This window comes from Canis lupus, chromosome 26 (assembly GCF_011100685.1).
Source record: "Canis lupus familiaris isolate Mischka breed German Shepherd chromosome 26, alternate assembly UU_Cfam_GSD_1.0, whole genome shotgun sequence".
Lineage (NCBI taxonomy): Eukaryota > Metazoa > Chordata > Mammalia > Carnivora > Canidae > Canis > Canis lupus.
The window spans coordinates 30,268,698-30,290,825 of NC_049247.1; the positions used below are offsets into that span (position 1 = coordinate 30,268,698).

The 22,128-nt window shown below is 49.2% G+C and overlaps 1 protein-coding gene across 15 annotated transcripts in view; it reads left to right on the plus strand.

Annotated features, from left to right (window-relative positions):
- DGCR2 (DiGeorge syndrome critical region gene 2) overlaps window positions 1–22,128 on the plus strand; it is a 98,408-nt gene that overhangs the window by 55,151 nt on the left and 21,129 nt on the right. For 12 of the 15 annotated variants that reach the window (XM_038575919.1, XM_038575916.1, XM_038575923.1 and 9 more), the window contains 4 exons: window positions 6,975–7,100; window positions 9,505–9,724; window positions 11,417–11,493; window positions 19,335–19,511. In XM_038575919.1, coding sequence (XP_038431847.1) covers window positions 6,975–7,100; window positions 9,505–9,724; window positions 11,417–11,493; window positions 19,335–19,511 — 600 coding nt within the window. The remainder of the gene's footprint in view (window positions 1–6,974; window positions 7,101–9,504; window positions 9,725–11,416; window positions 11,494–19,334; window positions 19,512–22,128) is intronic. The other 3 variants (XM_038575912.1, XM_038575914.1, XM_038575925.1) reach the window with 1 other exon arrangement.

A 22,128-nucleotide genomic window follows, 5' to 3' on the forward strand; every position in this document is an offset into this window, starting at 1 on the left:
CCACCCAGGGATCCCCTAGAAGCCAAGTTCTTTTTTTTTTTTTTTTTTTAATTTTTTTTTAAATTTTTATTTATTTATGATAGTCACAGAGAGAGAGAGAGGCAGAGACACAGGCAGAGGGAGAAGCAGGCTCCATGCACCGGGAGCCCGACGTGGGATTCGATCCCGGGTCTCCAGGATCGCGCCCTGGGCCAAAGGCAGGCGCCAAACCGCTGCGCCACCCAGGGATCCCTAGAAGCCAAGTTCTAAGTGTTAGCTGTGCTCATAGTTATTTGGGCATCACATCTTCTAGGCACTTCTTTCAGTGGATGGAAATAGGAATCCTTTTTAAAAATAATAACCTCATATTTATTGGTACCTCTGATTCTAACTTAAAGTTTTTCCTCTCTTCCTCCCATCTCATGTTTTTTTTTTTTTTTTTCCCCTGGTTCCCAATACCCTGTATATATGCATCCATTTGGCCAGTCCTAAAATACTAGTAGTTTTGGAATTACTACTCCTCTACCACTATCAAGAACACAACTATTGGGACACCTGGGCGGCTTAGCGGTTGAGTGTCTGCCTTTGGCTCAAGGTGTGATCCTGGGTCCGGGATCACCTTCTCTCTCTGCCTGTGTGTGTGTGTGTGTGTCTCTCTCTCTCTGTATCTCTCATTAGTAAATAAAATCTTTAAAAACAAAAACAAAAACACAGCTATTATGTAAATGCTAGGATTTTTTTGTAGTTCTTTATGGTATTAGGCTGTTTCCCACTGATGGGGTATAGTCAGTTCTCAAGTCAGAAGTGACTAGCATTCATTCCTTTTTTCTTTAAGGTGATTATGTTAACATTTCACCCTGTTTATATTCAGTTTTAGGACTTTGCCTCCTCATCTTGATTTATTTTAATGTTTTTGTATTGAGATATAATTCACATGCCATAAAATTCACCCCTTTAAAGTACAGTTTCACAGTTTTAGTATATTCAAAAGGTTCTCTGACTTATTTTTAAGATATGTAAAATGTAAACAGGATTCAGAAGTCATAATGTATAAAAACATATCTAAAGTTCTTAACAGGGGTGCCTGGCTGACTCTTATCTTGGGGTCATGAGTTCAAGTCCTACGTTGGGCATAGAGGCTGCTAAAAAAAGTTTCCATTTCCTTTTCCTTTTAACTTTTCCTTTTCCTTTTCCTTTCCTTTCCCCTCTTTTGCCTGGTTCCCATTCACATTCTGTAGGTAAGTAATTCAATTAGTTTCTGGCTTATCTTTCTTGAGTTCTCATTTTGTTTTACAAAAATAATCAAATATTCATATAGTTTATTTCCTCTTTTTTTTTAATATATTATTTATTTATTTATTCATGAGAGACACAGAGAGAGATAGAGGCAGAGACACAGGCAGAGGGAGAAGCAGACTCCATGCAGGGAGCCCGACGTGGGACTCGATCCCAGGACTCCGAGATCAGACCCTGGGCTGAAGGCGGTGCTAAACCGCTGAGCCACCTGGACTGCCCTCCTCTTTTTTTTTTTTTTTTTTTTTGACCTCTTTTTTTTTTTTTTTTTAATTTTTATTTATTTATGATAGTCACACAGAGAGAGAGAGAGAGGCAGAGGGAGAAGCAGGCTCCATGCACCTGGAGCCCGACGTGGGATTTGATCCCGGGTCTCCAGGATCGCGCCTGGGCCAAAGGCAAGCGCTAAACTGCTGCGCCACCCAGGGATCCCTTTTGACCTCTTTCTTACATGAAAAAGTATCTTACTGTGTATACTGTCAATGCTTTGATTATTCATTCATTCATTCATTCATTTTTGCAGAGTTGGGAAAGGGCAGAGGGAGAGAAAGAGAAAATCGTAAGCAGACTCGATGCCCAGCACAGGACCCTCCTTTGGGGCTCATCACAATCCTGAGCTCATGACCTGAACTGAAATCAAGAGTTGGACTCTTGATTTTTTTTCTTTTTTTCGGACTCTTAATTAAACTAAGCCACTGAGGCGACCTTGTTTTTCTCTTTTTTAATTTAACAGGGGTCTGGGAGGAGGGGAGACAGGTTTCTGTTTCATCTGTTTCTATTTCATCTTATGATGTACATACAGAAGAATTAAGACCTTGGGTGAGGATTCTTACCAGGTTATGCTGCTTTTGGCATATTTCTGCTGGCAGTTGAGACCCAAGGCCATATCTTGAGTGTGTCATAGGACTATCTGATGGCTTTAACTTCTGTCACCGGCCTTAGTGGAAGGTAAGTCATTTCCTCCGTGAACTTGTGCCTGAGATATTTGAACCCTGGCAACAGGAGGGAAGCAGGTTTGAACTTGGAACTGACAGGGCTGTATTTTTGCAGTTACTCTCTGTGTTGAGTTATATGTTGTCCACATGGGTATATAGTAGAAAAGCAGAAGTGTTCATTTGGTATTTCAGAAGCGTAGGTCTCAAAACCTTGATAGAATGGAGACAAAGATGGCAGTCCTGGGGCTTGCCTAAACTAGTAAATCTTTAGCCTCGGTAAGTTTCTTAATAAGCTCCATGACCCTGGCTCTAGCTGGGAGGGAAAAAAAAAATCAATGTAAAGAATGTACAACATAATGGAAATACCATTCAAAATTTTATATTTTCAGGCTGTCTAATGTTAGAAATCCTCTTCTGGTAAGCAAATGTTACTGGACTTACCTACCCCTGATTTTTTACCACTATTCTTTTTTTTTTTTTTTTTAAGATTTTATTTATTCATGAGAGACTCACAGAGAGAGGCAGAGACATAGGCAGGAAGCCTAATGTGGGACTCGATCCCAGGAACCCGGAATCATGCCCTGTGCCAAAGGCAGACCGTTAACCACTGAGTCATCCAGGTGTCCCTTGACCGTGATTCTAAACCTGTTTTGATGTAAAGAAGGAAAGTGATATGCATTCAGACCACTTGGAGCGCTAAAGAAGCTCTAGTCTGTCTTGCCCTTTATTTGGAGAGGTTATAAGCTCATCTGAACCCTAATGCTGTATTTGGACAAGTTATACAATCCTAGGAACACAAATTAGAATCACTCACATTTTGTCCTTTATTTGCAAATAACAAATGTTGGGAAGCAAGCATGCCCCTGCCTGACCTGACTCAATTTCCCTGTTGGACTCAAGGCTGTCCTATGCCCTCCACTCCCACCCCACCAAGCTCTCCCTGTGAGGCTTGTGCTGGGAAAGCAGAAAACCTGGCATGCTGGGTGTCCCTGGTGGAGCAAGAGGCAGCTACCCTAAGCAGTACACACCCTTCCCCCCGACCACCACCACCACTTACCACCACCACCACCCCCAGCGCACAAGGATTCCCAGCTTGGGAAGATGGCCAAGGAGAGGCTTCTGTTGGCCGTGCTGTATGGTGAGGAGGCTCAGTTTCAGTGGACCTGGAGGGCTCACATCTCCTATTTTCTACTTCTGCTGTAAAGCAAGTGTCATGATACTTTTGAGCCTGCCTTCCCATCCGTAAGACATTTTCCTTTACGTCAGTTTTTTTAGTACCAAGTCAACCATGTTGACTCCTCCTTGCTTCATGTCTCCTTCCATGCACTCCCTGTCTTTGGCGGCCAGAGCTGTTCTGAAGTCTTGGTGAGGACACCTGAAGAGAGCAGAGCTCAGACAGCAGCCTGTGGTGCAGACAGCACCCTTTCCAAGACTGCAGGATGGGCTGGGGGCTGGGATGCACACTTAGACTTTTCCTTTTTTTTCTCTTCAAGATTTTGTTTATTTATTCATGAGAGACACAGACATAAGCAGAAGGAGAAGCAGGCTTCCCACAGGGAGCCCCATGCGGGACTTGATCCCGGAACTTCAGGATCATGCCCTGAGCCAAGGCAGATGCTCAACCACTGAGCCACCTAGGTGTCCCAGACTCAGACTTTTCCATTCCCAATCACAGGATGTAAGTGTGCCCATCTCCAGTTGCTAGATGGAAGAGAAGGCAGGCTGAGGGCATGACCTCTCACTAAAGGAGGACAAGTTCATCTGCTGTTTGGCTCACTGCTGTATTCCCCGTACCTACAAGAGTGTCTGGCACACTGAGATTGAAGGGGAGAGGGATGGAGAGGGAAAGTTGCTTTGGGCTGTCTACATCCTGAAACTGGTTCTTGGGGCTGGCTGCACATTTATCAGCTCAGATCTGCCACCTGGCCCTAAGGGGAAGTACTGTCTGTGGGTTGCAGAAGGAAATTCTGTTTTGTCAGAGGTGCTCCTAAGGGGTCTGTAGGGGTACTGCTCCAATGAGCTCCGTCTCTTCTTCATTTGTACCCATTTCCTGCTTCTCCTGGCCCCCAGGACACTTGGAAGTCCTTGGTCTGTGCCAGTGAGTTCCCATGGTGGCACTGAACAAATGAGTGATGAGGACATGAGTGTGGGCGTTTGGCTGTGAAGAGAAATAATGGAAAAGGGAAAGGTTCAGAATTGCCATCTGAGCCACCAGAGAAGCCTGCACAGCGCTAAGTGGCTTCCCCATCACCATTCTGGTGACTTCCCTGAACTGTTTGGCCTGTTGCCCCATACCTCCTCCGTAGTCAGCCAGCATCCAGGCCCCAGCAGCACACTCTGTTACCTTTTCTTTCTCTCCCGCCCTGTGCCCCAGATTTAGCTTTCTCTGAACAGTTTGGCCTGTTCTGTACCAGGTGCTGCTGTGCTTAGCTCTGGGGCAGAGGCCAAGACACAAAGTGGAATCACAGGTCTTGCTTGTCAGAGCAGACAGAGGGAGACATGAAATTCAGGTGTAGGGAAACATGTGCTCACCACACCCAAACTTGTCCTCAAGCTTGTCTCAGACGTGTCCGCCTTTGGCCTTTGCCCAAGCCGTGCCCTCTGCTGGGAATCCCCTGTCCTTATTTCTAGTCTGCCATCCTTAAGCCCAGTATGGGTCTCCTCACCCCTCTGCCTGCCTCCCAGGGAGTGGGGTGGGAGTGACAGTGCTCAGGATATGTGGATGGGACACCCAGTCCTGGAGAACTGATGTCGCCCCTGAGGAGAGTGGCTGTAGCACACAGGTGGCAGCAGTGAGGTGGTTGTGTTGGTAGTAAGGTTGCACCAAAGGCCTTGAATGTGCTTCTCCTTTAAGGTCTTGCCTTGAGTTGAGCTTCTCTCAGGCACTGGGAGCACAGTTTATATCTTAGAGTAGTTTGTAATCTGATGGCCTCTGAGCCCCATCACATGTCTATGGAGGGGCAATGGAAATGCTATATGTATTGGGGAAGGACCCAGAGCTACTAGGGCTTGTGACTTGCCCAGGATCTTGGAAGGAAATGAGGAGGAGCACACAGATTTTTGTACAAGTTGCTCTGTGCAGTCCTTGGAGGGTAATGACAAAATGCAGACGACCTAAACTTCAATCCATAGGGGATTATGATAATTAAATACATTCACAGAATTCTGTGCAGCCATTAAAAATGATGTTCTTAAGAGCATGTAAGAATATGGAAAACTGGGATCCCTGGGTGGCGCAGCGGTTTGGTGCCTGCCTTTGGCCCGGGGCGCGATCCTGGAGACCCGGGATCGAATCCCACATCGGGCTCCCGGTGCTTGGAGCCTGCTTCTCCCTCTGCCTATGTCTCTGCCTCTCTCTCTCTGTGACTATCATAAATAATAAATAAAAGAAAAAAAAAGAATATGGAAAGCTGTTTATAGTCAAGCTTACAAAGCAAAACATAAAATAGAGTGATGTGATCCCAGTATTTTTAGGGATATGTATAGAAAAAAAAGACAGGAAGGGTGGCAGACCCTAGCAGAGTAAAGGTTTATGTTTTGGCATTTCAGATTTTTGTGTTTCTCAGTTATTTCACATGGATGATTTGTTATTTTACAATGAGGAGAAATACAGATTATTTATGAAATAAAAACAGTGTCAGAGTCTGCAGCGTGAGCAGGATCAGATAGTTGGCGAAGCTTCAGTCAAGTGGAGCACCATGGAGTCAGAGAAGATGGGTCTGTGGGAGGCCACATGGCACGCCCATGTGCCCCATGTCCTTTGCCTCAGGCCTGCCAGAGGTGGCCATCTGGAACCAGAGGAGACCTCGTTCTGCATGCAGCCGTGCAGACCAAGTTTGCCACTGTCTGTCCTGACCTTGAGTCAGGTGTCCTCTCTGAGCACCAAGATGCTTCCATGCAGGCCGAGTAGGAAGGAAGGTGGTTCTGGTGGGACATTGCCTCTGGCTGTCTCCCATTCTGACTTGAATACCTTACCTCACGTCTCTGCATCACTCCTCACCTTCAAGAGGGAGGAGAGTGGTGCTCTCAGGGTTGGAGAACTCCACAGAGAGACTGTGGAAGCACCAGTCTATGAATCGCTTTTGGATTGTGATCCGTAAAACTAGAAGTCTTCCTCATTTTCAGCTTCCTGTTCATGCTTCCAACTGCCTTTGAGGCTGGCTGCACACCAGGGCCTGTGCCAGGCGCCGGGGAGCCAGGCAGGCATGTCAGAAGGCCCTGGCCTTGAGGCAGTGAGAAGAACCCACAGGCAGGCACACAGATAGCAACTCAGGCCCAGTGCAAGTAGCACAAAGGAGGGTATTCCACAGTCGGTCCCCCTTCACGCCCACGGGAGGCTCCCTAGCAGTTGGGGTGGAAGGGGCGGCCTGGCCTCTGGAGAGACACCTCCTCCCAGCGTCCCCACCATGAAACCAGGGCTCCTGAGGGATTTCCGGCAGGAATGACTAGCTCTGTGCTGTTCTAGCAGCCTTTTAGAAAATACAATGGAGAGACCTCATTTTGTAATAATAATAACAAAATGAAGAATAATTTCAGTAAGAAGCACATGTCATTCATTGGTCTTGAGCAGCAAGGTGTCCTAGGCTTTAAAGAATTCTTGAATAACTGGAAAATGTGCTGCCTTCCCCTCGACCTGGTTTTCCTAGCCCTGAGTAGGCTGACTCTGCTGGGCTTTAATTTGGCACTGGCCACAGAGAGCCCCTGGTGGCGTGATGCCTTGCCGCTGCGTGCGCGGTGCTGACAGCCTGTTTCTCTTCTTGCTTTCAGAAGTGACTGGGGAATCGCGTCCTTACCATGGGAAGGAGGCTGTGGATCCGCGGCCGGGTCGGGCCCGAGGCAGCGACCCCAAGCACTTCCATGCAGTGAATGTGGCGCAGCCCGTGCGCTTTAGCAGTAAGTTGCAGACCTGCTCTGTCTGGGACCTAAACCTTGTGGCCCTGTGTGGCCCCATGTAGCCCCTGGCTATCCCAGGGCCACTCAGCTGGATGAGGAGTGTGCCTCCTAAAATGGCCCTTCTGGGCTGTCAGGGGCCACTGACCTCTTTTGATGACTGAGGTTGAAAGGCGACCCTTCCAGGGTCACCCCAGGGCCGAGTGGTGAAGCCATGATGTGAACCCAGGCTCTGGAACCAGGCTGCTCGCTGCCACAATCAGCTGCTTTTTGATGGAGAAATAGGCTCCAAGGGATTAGGTCCAGCTGATGGGAGGGAAGGCTCTGCCCCTGTCATTAAACTGTTTTTGAAGAGACTAGTTCTTGAATAAACTCCCTATGACATTAAGATTTTTAAAGGAGCATTACAAGATTAAAGAAGGTTGAAAGAAAAGCCACACCAACCCCCGCCCCAAAAACAGACAGGGATAATGACAGACATGGGTACAACACGCCGGGACAGGAGGAACTGATAGGTGATGTGTCAGCTGTGGGGCCAAGGAGCCGGTTGGCTATGTCAGTACTTGCCCCTCCCCAGACACTCAGCACTGGGGAACACCTCAGAGCTCAGACCCTGTGTGGCAGCTTGGTTGCCTGACAGGGACTAAACGAGCTGGGGAGCTGTGCCCTGGTGCTGTGCTAGCCCTTGATCCATAAAAGCTGTGAAATGCAAGGATTCTTGTGGCTGAAGGGATACTGGGCAAGCTTAGCAACTGAAGAAACCAAGGCTCTGAGAGGTCAGCACATCCAAGGTCATGCAGCCTATGGGGCGCCGCCAGGACTCAGCCCCATGGAGCCCCGACTCACACTCACACTCACCCTTTTCATTGCTTACCTATTTTTTTTTTTGAATAGTTCATACTTCTGCCAAGGTAGTAACTCCACAAATTTCATATGATTAAAAAAAGATGAGCCAATAAAAAGTAATGTTCCCTCCTTCCATTGCCCCCCCCCCCCACCAGCTGCCATCCCCAGAGGGGTTTCCTCTGGACCCATCCCAAGGTGGTGGGTGAGGAGCCCTGGGTGGGAGCCTGCCCTATTGCTTGCCAGCTGAGGTGCTTGGCCTCTGCATGTCTCCGTGTCTCCACCTGTAGCCTGGAAACAAGGCAGGACCCACCTGGAGGGGGTGGGTGAGTGGAACACATTGTGCGTGGGGGTTTAGGAGCCGTAGTAAGGGCTCCCCTGGTGATCCCCTGCCCTTCAAGCTCATGCCACAGCCTCAGCAGGCATGTGCTGTGTGCCCCGTGTATCTTCCAAGCAGGGGTAATCACAGTGCTTGCTCCTGGTCGACAGTGAAGAGCCTTCCTGCGTGCTGTGCTGCTCAGTCTGTGAGTGGGTTGTCCCCCGTGGGCAGGTGGCAGGAGACAGCCCTGTCCTCACTGCAGTGCTGCTGTGGCATGCCTCCTGGGCTCCGGGCCAGAGCTGCCATTTCCTTCTTGTAATCTCTGTGCCTTTGTTAATCAGTTACACACACAGTCTCTAATAAAAACATGAACATCTATCTTTCAGAAGTTTTACTAATTCCATAGGACGTAGATGCATTAAAAAGTTGCATTTTGGTAATGACTGCCTTTGTTAAAAATTATTATTCTTCAGCATGTGCTTAGGAGGTGGGTGGCCAGCATTTGAAAGTTAATAGATCCAGTGGAACAGGCCCTAGATCTTACCTAAGGCCAGCCGTACAGAACAGCAGGAGGCCGTCTGGCCCCAGGAGTGGGTCCACCTGGTGAGGAGACATCTGGGTTGGCCTGCCTCAGGGAGATGCAGGCTCCGACTGGCTACTCTGCTGTTGCCTGCTGTAGAACCACCTGGGCCTCGCCTTCTCGTCTTGGGAGGCAGGGGCTGGCCTTTTTATCCCAGAGGCACTTCTGGCTCTGATCCTCTGAATTTCTCTTTTAGGGGAATACTGGCCAGTGCCCATTTGAAGGGAAAAGGAGGGCCAAGGAGTGGGCTCAGGAGGGCTTGCTGGTGGAGTGGCCAGAGAGCCAGATTTGGGGGCAGTGTGGGCAGGGAGTCTTTCTGCTCGTTCCTGGCATGGGGAGTTCTGCTGTCTTGTCAACCAGACTTCATCTGAGAATGAAGTCCACTTCACGAAATACATTCTGCAGCCAGTCTTTAGTGTGCCAAGTAAATCAAAGGCCTTACAGAAATGATATGAGTCCCTGAATGTGCCCGTGCCTTGGGCTACATCTGTGTCTTAGAGAATCTTGTATTTCACAGCATGTGTGGTCTTATAGGCAGAGCTTGCCTCCTGAGCCTCAGTTTCCCCATTTTTCTGGGGCTATTTCTGGCCTCAGGTGCAGCATGTCTAATCATATTTTGGAGTGAGGATCCTAATTTAGGGGACAACTCCCCTCCCGCCCTTCATGTTTCCTAGGGAAGTGCCCAACAGGATGGCACCACTATGAAGGCACAGCCAGCTGCTACCGGGTCTACCTGAGTGGAGAGAACTACTGGGATGCCGCACAGACCTGCCAGCGTGTGAATGGTTCCCTTGCCACCTTCTCCACTGACCAGGAGCTGCGCTTCGTCCTGGCCCAGGAATGGGACCAGCCGGAGCGGAGCTTCGCTTGGCAGGACCAGCACAAGTGAGTCCTGTGGTGGGGACCCAGGGCTTGAGGTCAGGCTGCCACCCAGTGAGCAGGATACCCACCGAGGATGTGGCTTCTGGCCTCCCATGACACCCCTCAGGCTTCGCTGACCGGCCCTCAGAGGAAGGGCATCCCCATCCACTGGAAACAGAGATCTGGGCTTTAGATCAGGCATCAGAATGATGTCAGGGGCTCTTAGAGGGCCAGGGATGGGCTGCCGTGTTGTCACTTCAAGCAGTTACCTTCATTGGCTCCTGAGGGGCTGATTGAAGGGGCTTCCTAGGCCCGGCATGAGGGCCGTAAAAGTGGGTGGAGGGTTCCTTCTAAGAAAGAGGGCTCTGTCAGGCCCAGTGCTTTCCATGGGCGCACTCGTTCAGTCTTCTAGAAACCACAAGAGGCCGATAGGTGAGAAGACAGGCCCAGAGTAGGTGAACACGTGACCTTGGGCACGTATTAGCTAGGGTATGCTTAGGTTCCAATTCAGGCAGTCTGGCTCCAAAGCCTGACTCTTGACCCCAAGGCTCTGCAACATTGTGGAGAATATGTCAAAATTGCAGCCAGCTGCCAGCATCTCCAAGCCCAGAGCTTAGAGGGTTTTGTTGGAGGCCAGGTGTGTGCTGAGGACTGTAGTGGTCCTCTTCTGGAGGGGGCATATTGCTTCTTCCACACTGCTGGGGAGTGGAGGAGTGGATTTTAGGGTTGCCAGATGGCCAGTGTGCTCTCTCAGGGATGCTACACTGCTATAGGAGCACGATGACTGTAGCAGGTGGAGAGCAAGCCTTCATTTCAATACCCTAGCTGGATTTGGGCTCCACCGTTATGCCCTGTGATGTTGGCAAATCACAATCACCTTGCTGTTTTTCCTTCTACAGCTGCAAAGTGAGAAAAAAACTTCTAGATCACGGGGTGATTATGAATCCATGGAGAAGTGAGAGGGCTCAGCCCACTGGGTAGGAAAGTACCCCATCTTCCCAGGGTGGGCGTGTGCATGGCAGTAGGCTGAAGGGAGAAGAGTGGCAAGAGTGGCATTGAGCCAGAACTCCTGCAGTGGCACTGGGCCTGCTGACGGGCAGCTCCAGGATTGCGGCTGGAAGGCTGGGGTGAGAGGCACACACCCAGCAGGTGGTTGTGGCAGTCGGCCAGGTCCATGGCCCCCTTGGTGCTGTGACGTGTGTGCTCAGGAGCACACTGCAGGTCTGGGGCGAGCTGGCTCTAAGCGGAGACCAAGCAGGAGACCACGAACGTCATTTTACCCAACACTGCAGTGTAGACCCATGTGGGTTTGTGTTTTATTGAGATGTAATTCACACACCATAAAGTTTACCCCTTTAGAGCAGACCATTCTTTGGTTTTAGTATATTCACAGAGTTGTATTCATGGGGCTGTGTGTACCAGGAATACCAAGAATAAGATTGGTCTTATATAGAATGTGAAAACTTTATTGGATCAGCCAATGAGAATGGAATTGATAGGAGTTACCCAAGATTCAACTTTTTCTGATCTGTGAATTTATTGTTTACTAACTTTATATGTACTTTATTAAATTTTAGTATCAAAACTTAAATCATTAATGCTTTACAAGCTTGGTATTTGAAAGGTCACTATAACTCTAAGATACCCACACTCACACCCAGTCCACGGTTGTCTCCTTGCTGTGCTGAGGCCTGCTGCCTTTCCGCCCTCTTGCAGGCTGTGGGTTGGCTACCAGTATGTCATCGCCAGCCGGAACCGCTCCCTAGAAGGTCGCTGGGAGGTAGCGTTCAAGGGTAAGTCTTTTTGGTCTTTCAGAAGAGTTGTTGAGTGTGCAGTTGGGATGGGGGGGCATCATCCTGACTAGGGAGATATTGCTGGGGGCTCCCCACCCCTTCACCCTCTCCCCAGTGGTGCTTGGTGCAGGGCTCATGGAGAGGAGCAGGCCCCAGATTGTGGAGGGCACCATGATGATGGGCAGACACCCCAAGGCCCTTCTTTCACGCTCTTTGTGGGGCTGGAGCCTTCTCTGGAAACTGTGTTTCTTTCTCACTTGGCAAATACCTAGACTGTCCATTTTCCCTTTAAGTGAAGGCCTTTAATTGGGGTATAAAAATAATGAATATACGGAGTGTGCAGCTGACATGGGCGAGAGGGAGGGATAAGCCTTCTAGGATAGAGACGTCAAGAAGTAGAATCCAAACTGGAAGGAAAGCTACCAGGCAGATGGAATTAAAATAGTGAGTGTGCATGTGTTGTGTGTGCGTGTATGTTTCTTTAAGGATTTTATGCTGACTTGTTTGTAAGCACCAACATAATGTAAAGGAAGCAAGCATGCTGGTGTTGGCAGCTGAGTCATGCCATTACCCCCTCCTCCCCTGTCCCTCCCCTCCTGCCCTATTACTCTGGCACTGGCAGGTTTCACCCAGGCCCTGGCTATGGCCTCTCCACTTGGCTGCCTGAGCTGTGATTCCCCTGCCCTGTCCCCTTGTCAGGCCTTGCTTTGGGGACTGCTCTTTGGGCCTGTGGTTTGAGCTTGGGTCCTATTCATTTTTCCTAAACATGTCCCAGTCCCACTGTGGATGTCTTAAGTGTCTCTGAGAAGGACACGTCCCAGGACCCCAGACATGTTGCTCTGTCCAGCTACCTCACTGCGGAGAATGAAGGGGCATTGACCTCAGAGCCCACCTGTTTCCCAGCCTGAGTGGCCTTGTGGCAGGTGACTGGCTGTGTCTTTACATACTGTGGTGAAATTATAGACATGATTGGTATTCAGAAGCCCCAGGTAGCTGGCTTCCCTGGAGAGAGGCAGGGTCTCACAGGGTAGGGGTGCTAAGCCTGGCAGCTGGAAAGGGGCAGGGAGCAGAGATGGTGACTACAGAGGCCCCAACAGAGGCCACACCTACCAGCCTTTGCTCCTACTTGGGAAGTCACCCCATTCTTGTATCTTCCAAATATCCTACTGAAAGCATGCCTCATATTTGTATCCCCAAAGTTTGTGAGGGTAATATGTAGATTTTTCTCCAGAGTAGAAGACAAGTAAATAGCTTATGGGTTTCCAGGCCTGGGAGTCACTGTGTATCTTGCAGAGGATAAATCTAGTAGTTCCTCATTGTCTTAATCACAACCATTGATGGCTAATCCTAGGCCAAGGCCCATTGCCCCTGACCCCAGCAGAAGGCATTGGCCTACAGGATAGTATAGACACTCTTCCTGATCCAGTTATCTTCCTGACACCGATAGTTAAAAAGAGAAGATGCAGGTCTGCGTTGCATGATAATGTGTTCTGAGCTGGGGGACATGGGACCCTCATCTGGCATGAGAATGGCAAAGGCTCCAGGTAGGCTTCAGTGGCCACACTTGTTTTCTCCTTGGCTCATCATGCAACGCAGACCTGCATCTTCTCTTTTTAACTATCGGTGTCAGGAAGATAACTGGATCGAAGAGTGTCTATACTATCCTGTAGTATAGACAGGAATCTCAAGCAGGCTCCACACCCAGCACAGAGCCGGTTGTGGGGCTTGATCCCATGACCCTGAGACATGACCTGAGTCAAAATCGAGAGTCAGACACTTAACGACAGAGCCACCCAGGTGCCCCTGTTTTGGGTTCAAAGAAATTAAAAGAAAAAACATAAGCCCAAATGTAGCACACGAATTCTGATGCATCCTGGATTGGGAGGGGGAGAGTTATAAATATTTTGGGACACAGTTAGGGAAGCTGAATCTGGATTTGCAGTGGAGGTTGACTCCAGGATTTTCAGAGGTGTGACTGTAGTGTTGTGCTGTGGACAAGCATGTAGAGTGAGCTGCTGCGACGCAGGACAGAACTTCGCAGGGGTTCATTATATTCTTCCGCTGCCTTTGTATCTGGTTGAAAGTGTCTATACCGAAAGCACCTTCTGCTGAGAGACTGCAGCGCGAGAGAATGCTGTCAACACAGCCCCAGCAAATGAGACGGTAACAGAGCTCCCACTGCTACTCGCAGAGAAGAGAGAGGAACGTGCTCCCTTAGTCAAAACTGAGGATCTGGCTGGGCCTGAGAAGTGGGTCCAGAGGTGATGCATCCCAAAGGCAGTAGGAGGTGGATTTAAGTCTTTGGTCATTAATGGTGAATTCGCTCCAAAGAAAAGATTGTGCCTAAAATATGAGCGAATGGCAGTAAGAAGCCACTGCGGGAAGATATTTAGTATTTTACATCTTGCCCAACATTTTCCTCTGTGTTTTATAATATGTACAACACACGTGTTGTCATAACATCAGCACAGTGGCACCTGCAGAGTATCATCCGTATATCCATACTTCTTACCTGTGTATGTTGGCACCCCCACTCCCCAGGTGCACTTCAAGTTTGGAGCTCCACTTGTAAGAGGGGCCTCCTCTCATGGTCTCTCCCCCAAGAGGGATGCCTTGCCTCCGGTTTCTGTCTATACAGCATGTCAGCTCCACTCCAGGGTACCAAGACCCTGACGTTGAGGCAGCACCCAGGGCCTGGTGTACCCTGGAAGGCTGAGAACTGCTGCTGCCAGAGAGCACAAGGTGCCAATTTTATAACATTGGTGACCAAAGTTTGAAAGCAGATCCATGTTGTCTAAAGGGAATCATCTGTTTTCCCCCAAGCCATTGCCCAGGGCTCTAGCATCATTGCTGTTAACAGTATCATTTCAGTTTCTGGTTATTATATGTGATATGTATTTTAAAATATAAAAATGGAAGCATACTGTGTGTTTGATGTGCCCACATTGTATAACTTGCTTATTTTTAACAGCTGCTCAGGGGCATCTGGGTGGCATACTGGTTGAGTGTCTGCCTTTGGCTCAGGGCATGATCCCAGTGTCCTGGGATCGAGTTCCTCATCGGGCTCTCCAAAAGGAGTCTGATTCTTCCTCTGCCTATGTCTCTGCCTCTCTCTGTCTCTCTCATGAATAAATAAATAAAATCTTAAAAAAAAAAAAAAAAAAAGATGTGCTCAGTCCTGCACCTGGATACCCATCCTCCCCCTATCTCAGCATTCCCACCTCTAGGGGCTCATTCCCATCACAAGTGGGCTGAGGCCATGTGTGCCACAAAGGAATGCCCTTTATGATCTCTATCTTCTTGGCCCTGGTGCTCACACCCAGGGAGTGTGACTCACTTGTGTGCCCTGACCTATCCTGACCTAGAATCTTCCATCAGCAGTGAGGAAGCGGCACTTGGGGGAGGGCCAGGGCTTAAGCTGGCCTAGAAGGCACATTGTGGAGACCCTGCCCTCTGAGTGAGGTGACTGTCAAGCTGGAGTGGAGTCAGCCAAGGTCAGGCCGCAGTTCTGCTGAAGGAAGGCAGCCCTGAGAGTGAGGTAGCTGGTTCCAGCAGAGGAGCATTTGGGAGGATCCACACAGCTCGTTGTGGGCCCCAAGGCAGACCCGTTCTGTGGGGGCTGTAGTACCATACTCCTTCCTGGGTGAGGCAAGACAGAGGCAGACAGCCTGCTGTGGGGAGGCACTGATAGAAAGTGAGTGAAGGTCAGCCTGCTGTAGGATGGGCATGGGGGGTGTGGTTCTTCCAAGCTGAGGGAGCAGGGGAACAGAGACACAGGAGGAGATGGCAGAGGAAGTTCGGTGTTGTTGTATATGGCCATGTGCGCCACGCTAAGGACAGCTTGTGTGCAGACGGGGTCGGGGTGTCTGGAAACAGTTGCCGCCACTCCAGCAGGTTGAAGGCCTGCCCTGCTGCACAGGCAGCAGTGGAGAGGTACCCTAGAGGACAGTCTGCTGGTACGATGACATGATCTCCTGCCCTTTCAGACTTGCCTAGAATTTTATCACTTGTCACCAGGTCACAGCCATCAGATCTAATGTCACCCACCTAAATTACCAACACCTCCAGCCTGGTCTTCTTGCTGCCAACCCCACCCACCCCTGTCTCCTCACACAGTTGTCTGAGGTTCCTCTACTCCTCCCCCTTCTGCCCTTGTGGCTCCTTCTCTCAAGAAAGCCTGGTCCTCACAGTCCTGTGGCAGCCTTTCCCTCTGCCCTCCCTCCCGACACCCTGCAGCCCTCCTCTCTAGCCACATGCCACCTTTGCTGCTGCTGTAAGCCCTCCCTGGGATGCTCCTTCCCAAGCTCAGGTTGCTCTGGTGCAGGAGAAGGTACCACAGGCGGCCTGGCCCTGGCTGGCACCTGGGAGGGCTCAGGGATTGGGTGGAGCAGAGCCTACTGTGTCGGGTCGTCTGGACTGCACGAACTGTGGGGTTTATGGTGAACACCGGTTTCCCCTGGTGAGTCTGGAGTCGAGATGCCCAGGGACTCCTCCAGGCAGGAACGCCACACCCATGTTGCTGCAGTTTGTTCCTGCCAGGTGAGAGAGTGCTCAGGAAGTCTGGCCTGGATGCCCCCAGACTTGCCTGAGCTGTCCCCTCTCTTGTTGCTGGTGTATCGTGCTGTGTTGCTGTAATAAATCTTAGCTGTGACTGCGGCTAGAAGCCAGGTCCCTTGAGTGCTTCTAGCAAAGCCGTGAGCTTGTGCGTGGCGTGGGACTCCCACCACAAGCCTTGTCACCCGTCCCGTCCATTCTCTGCTCCTGTGGCACTACTCCGAGGCCTGCCTTCATCTCCATGCTCCAGCTTCCTTTTTACCTGTAGTAGTTGTGACCTTCCAACATCACGAATACCTCACTCATTAGGTCTAGTCGTCCTCTGTTTCTGGCCTTTACACCCCTACCCTGTTGTAAGCTCTGCAAGGCAAGGATCTCTGCCTGCTGCTGTTGCCCGGTGTACCCCGAGTGCCCGTTTACAGGATGCGGCCTGTGGACATTTATTAAGTCAGTGGGGATGATGATCAGGAGGCCATGCTAGATACCTGGGGCTGCCCTCACAGAGTACCATGAACTTCTGGCTTAACACAAATTTACTTTCTCACAGTTCTGGAGACAATTCCAAAATCAAGGTGTTAGCAGGAGAGTTCTTTCTTGCTCCTTTGCCAGTGCAGAGTGGCTCCTGGCATTCCTTGACTTATGACAGCCACACTCCAGGCTCTGCTCCATCTGCCTCTGGTCATTTCCCATGTTTTTATCCTCTGTGTCTTCTCCCTTTGCAAGGACACACCCCAAGTACTGAATGATTTTACCTCGAGAGCCAAATAAGGTTCATATTCTGAGGTTCCAGGTGGCCATGAATTTTGGGGGGATGCTTCTCAACCCACAGCAGATGCTAATTGAAGATCACACTGAGTGTGTTGGGGATTAGCTGCATTTATCTCCTAGCAGAGAGAGGATGGAGCATTTTTATGAAACTGGAGTATAAAGTACCATAGAAAGGGCACATAAAATGAAGGCTTGAAAGAAACTAAGTTTGGCAAAGAGGTAGCAGTCTTCTTAGTCATTGGTTTCAAGAAACTACTGTAGCCCACATGACCTCAGGGTAAACAGGGCTTCTGACCAGCACAGAGCGAGAAGGCCCAGGTGGTCCTCTGGGCACATAATGGGTGGGAGGAGCTCCCTCCACTTGGCCTTCCCTGTGCCCCCCGTCTGTGTGTGACGTGGTGGGGCCTGAGCCACCCTCGCTCCCACCATCCACTCTCAGTTTGGCTCAGGCAGGTTCCAGGGCCTGTGAGCAGAATGGGGTGGGGACCAGGTCCCAGGACTCTACCCTGAGAGCATTTGTGGCCTTGGTCAGAACTCTGCAATCATGTGCTGACATTGTACTCTGGGCTGGCAACTAGACTCAAGGCTAGAGCCTTTCTTTCTTTTTTTTTTTTTTTTTTTTTAAGGTTTATTTATTTTAGAGAAAGAGAAAGAGAGCATGAGTGGGAGGGGCAGCGGGAGAGGGAGAGAAAATCTCAAGCCCAGTCCATGCTGAGTGCAGAGCCTGATGCGGGGCTCATTCCCAGTACCCTGAGATCAGGACCTGATCTGAAACTAACTAACAGTGCCACCCAGGCGCCCCTGAAGACTTGGTTGTTTTGGGTTTTTTGTTTGTTTGTTTTTTGTTTTTATAAAGGATGGGATAAATCTGTTTCGTTTTCAGCACACGAGACAAGAAGCCAAATAGTGAAGAAAACTGTTTTAAGAAGGAAGGCTTCTGGGCAGCCCCAGCGCTAAACCCCAGCTCAGTGGTTTAGCGCCGCCTTCAGCTCAGGACCTGATCCTGGAGACCCGGGATTGGGTCCCACGTCGGGCTCCCTGTGTGGAGCCTGCTTCTCCCTCTGCCTGTGTCTCTGCCTCTCTCTCTCTCTCTCTCTGTCTCTCATGAATAAATAAATAAAATCTTTTAAAAGAAAAGAAGGAAGGCTTCTCCCAGGTAAAGGGGTATCTGAAGAAGAAGAGGACACGTGGGTTACAGGAGACCTCGCTGGAGAGCAGGGGGCTGGATGGACACAGTGCTCATGGCAGTGCCCACTCTTAGCATTAGAGGCAGGCTCCCCAAATGGTGTGAAAAGACATCCCAAGGACCCTGGCCCCCACCCCTACCCTTCCTCTATGGTCCTCCTGTGAGTCTGACCTAGCAGGGGTGCACTGACATTGACTGTGCCTGTCAGCTGGAGACTGGGCTTCTATCCCACCACGCTTCCCCAGAGTCCCTCTTCCTGACCTTGTCAGGGGGCTGGGAGGCATTGTGCCCAGTGTCTACAGAATGAGGCCCCATCTCCAGACTCGCTGGCTCTTCCAGGCTGACCTCCATGCTTAGTATTGGGAGCAAATAGAGTTCAAAAGGCATGCATGACAATACCATGTTGCTGTTAAAGGGTAAACCACATCGCCATCTTAGTAAAATTAGAAGTGTCTCTGGTGACCCACGTCCAGGTTAGCCTCAAGGAATCTTGTGGCGGTCCAGTGTTGGAGGGTTCTCTGAGGTAGAGAGTGGGCTCTGGGGGCTGGCTGTGCTGTGCCCAGTTGTGACCTGAGTCCACCTCCTGGGACAGGAGAAGAGAGGCCCCCTGTCCCTGTACTCCACCACAACCCCCCACTCGGGCTGCCGGGCACCACATGATTTTTGATTGCCTGGTCCCCGGGTTGGAAGGCAGAGTTTCAGTGAGTGACAGTCTCCCTGGAGCTGGGAGGGGGTTCCAGGGAGCCAGTGCTTTCTAGCTCGCCTGGCCTGATGATCCCCCTGCTAGGTTGAGGGAGCTACGATTCTGTCAGAATTGTGTGCTCCTGGCACGTGCAATAGGTGCCTTTTGAGCCCTTCTCTATTTACTAGTTGAGACCCTGTTAAAGGAGAGGACTCCCCTCCCCATTTAATTGTTGTTTATCCATATGAACGCATACATTTTTTAAAAAGATTTTATTTATTCATGAGAGACACAGAGAGAGAGGCAGAGACACAGGCAGAGGGAGAAGCAGGCCCCATGCAAGGAGCCCGACGCGGGACTCGATCCTGAGTCCCCAGGATCAGGCCCTGGGCTGAAGGCAACGCTAAACCACTGAGCCAACCGGGCTGCCCAAACTCATACATTTTAATCGACTGTGCTGTGGCCCATTACTTTATCCTTCACGTTGCCCAGAGCTGTGCTCCCAGGAACTAGGGGAGGTCGTGAATGAATGCAGTGCAGCTAGTATTTGGCGGCCCACAGGCCCTTTGATTGATGGTCCAGTTTGGGGGGCCTTGGTGCCCACAAGGACTGCCTGGGATTGGTGTGCTGACATTGTTATTTTTCCCACAGGTTCCTCCGAGGTGTTCCTGCCCCCAGACCCCATCTTTGCCTCAGCCGTGTCGGAAAGTGACAGTGTCTTCTGCGCTCAGCTCCAGTGTTTCCACTTCCCCACCCTCCGACACCACGACCTGCACAGCTGGCATGCAGAGAACTGCTACGAGAAGTCTTCGTTTCTCTGTAAAAGAAGTAAGCCACCTTGGCTGTGACTCCTAATGCGCTGTAAGGAAGTGCTTCTCATGAATACGTGGCTGTCTGATTTCTGGACCTTGGTGTCAACCTTGAGTAGACTTGGACCTCACGGTGCACCAAGGCAGACCCCTGCATCATAGTGGGGTGGCAGGAGCTCCTTGCCTGGCTCACACCCCTCTGAAGGTACGCCACTGCTGTGGCAGGAGGGCAAGGATCCCGGCAGCAGTCAGCATCTGTGAACAATCCTTTCTCTTTGCCAGGATAGAGGTGCTAATTCCTGCCCTCTACATCTCGTTGTTGTTAGGAGCTGACATGAGAATGGTGATGGAGGATTTGCCACATCTCCTGGTGTCTTGGAGCCTCCAATCCCCCTGGTCACTTACTTACCCACTCTCTCTTTCGGTCTTTCCAAGACTGCTTACTCTGCATCTGGACCACTCCCTGGCTCCATCCGTGATCTCTCCCTGTCCCTCAGCCCACTCACTCACTCACATTCCACATCCAGGTCTCTTCCAGTTTCAGGGACTCACAGTGTGTGGTGCTTACTGAGGGCAGGGACAAATCGCACCCAGAGGCAGCATGGGAGGTAGGCTGATGGTCTCAGCATCATTAATTTGGACCATCATTCCTTTTCTGATAATTTGTCATTCATCAAGCATTCATAGATGTTTGAGCCTGTTAGTAGACTCCATTCTGACCCTTGGCTGTTGTCAGTCCCATGCTGATACCACATCATCTTCACAGGAACTTTGCATCCTCCCAATGAGTGGTGGGCTTCCCTTGTTCTTGCCCCTTCTGTTGCCAATTCTCAACCTTTTATTCTTCACCTGAATTTTAGAATCCGTTTTCTGAGCTCCATTATTAGAACTCTTACCTGGTTGGATTCCGCTAGATTTTCTATTTAGGCTTTTTTTTTTTGTCTTCTTTCAAATCTTTGATTTTTTATTTCTTTACATTTTTTCCCCTGGTGTTCCTTTACTTGCTAAGGTCTCCAGTGTAGTGTTGACTAGAAGTGCTGGTAGTGAGCCATAGGTTTATCTTCCCAGCCTAAAAGAGAAAGCTTTTGGTGTTTCACCATTAAATATGGAACTTTAAAACTGAGAAAATACCTTTTTGAGGTTAAGGAAGTACCCTTCCATTCTTAGTTTGCTGAGAATTTCTACATTACAAAAATGTAAACACTTTTTCTGCATTTATTGGGATCGTGTGGCTTTTCTTCTTCACTGATTTATATTATTATTTTGCTTATATGATTTTATTTACCATTTACTTTTTTACATTAGATCTCTGATATTAAACCATCCTCAGGGTTTTTTTTATATATATATATTGCTGGCTTTGCTTGGCCGACATTTAGGATTTTTGAAACTCCTCTAAGAAGTGATCTTGGGCTGAGTGAAGTAAGTCAGTCGGAGAAGGACAAACATCATATGTTCTCATTCATTTGGGGAATATAAATAATAGTGAGAGGGAATATAAGGGAAGGGAGAAGAAATGTGTGGGAAATAACAGAAAGGAAGACAGAACGTAAAGACTGCTAACTCTGGGAAACGAACTAGGGGTGGTAGAAGGGGAGGAAGGCAGGGGATGGGATTGAATGGGTGACGGGCACTGGGGGTTATTCTGTATGTTGGTAAATTGAACACCAGTAAAAAATAAATTAAAAAAAAGACTAAAGACTAGCTAGTTTCAGGAGTCAAAGTGATTGTAAATAAATTCATATTAGAGGGCTGAATGATTGGAAATCATGTTTTTCTCATCTTTTTTGAATTTTATTACATGTGAGGTTACAGATCCCATGAGTTTATGGCACTTAAAGCAGTAAAAGTTCTAAGCTGGATTTATAATGATATTCATAAATCACCTTATAATAGAAAAAGACTGTAGCGCATCTTCAAGTTGGCAGCTGTCTGCAATGAAACTAAGCAGTCCTCTTTCCTCCTCCATATTCATGGAAGTACTCTGCTATTTTGAATCTCACGTGAAATTCCCAACTCCTAAAGTAATAATGTCTTGACTGTAGGTAAGACCTTCCTTGTAGAGTTTTTTGGCAAAAACACCAGTCAAGAAAATAGAAGATATCTGTTTATAATCTCCTTTTACATCCCATAACCACATATTTTATAGGCTTCCAAAGTGAAGATTAAGTCAAGGTCATCCAGTTAGAGATTAATTTTTTAACACCTTTAACACCAAGTCTAGTTTTCCATTCATTACCTTATCTTTATCACCTTAAAAAATCACACTCAGGGGGCACCTGGACAGCTTAAGTCATGCTCTCGGGGTCCTGGGATGGGAGACGACATTGGGCTTCCTGCTCAAAGGGGAGTCTGCTTCTCCCTCTCCCTCTGCCGTCCCTGCCTCATTTTCTTTCTCTCAAATAAATAAATAATCTTCAAAAAAAAAAAAACAAAAACACACTGAGCATGTATTATAAGTTTAAACTTTGTAAATCACAGGTTATATCTCAGTCAAGGTATTATGCCTTACAAGAAGCTTTCTTAATAAATGCATTTCTTTAGGGATCCCTGGGTGGCGCAGCGGTTTGGCGCCTGCCTTTGGCCCAGGGCGTGATCCTGGAGACCCGGGATCGAATCCCACATCGGGCTTCCGG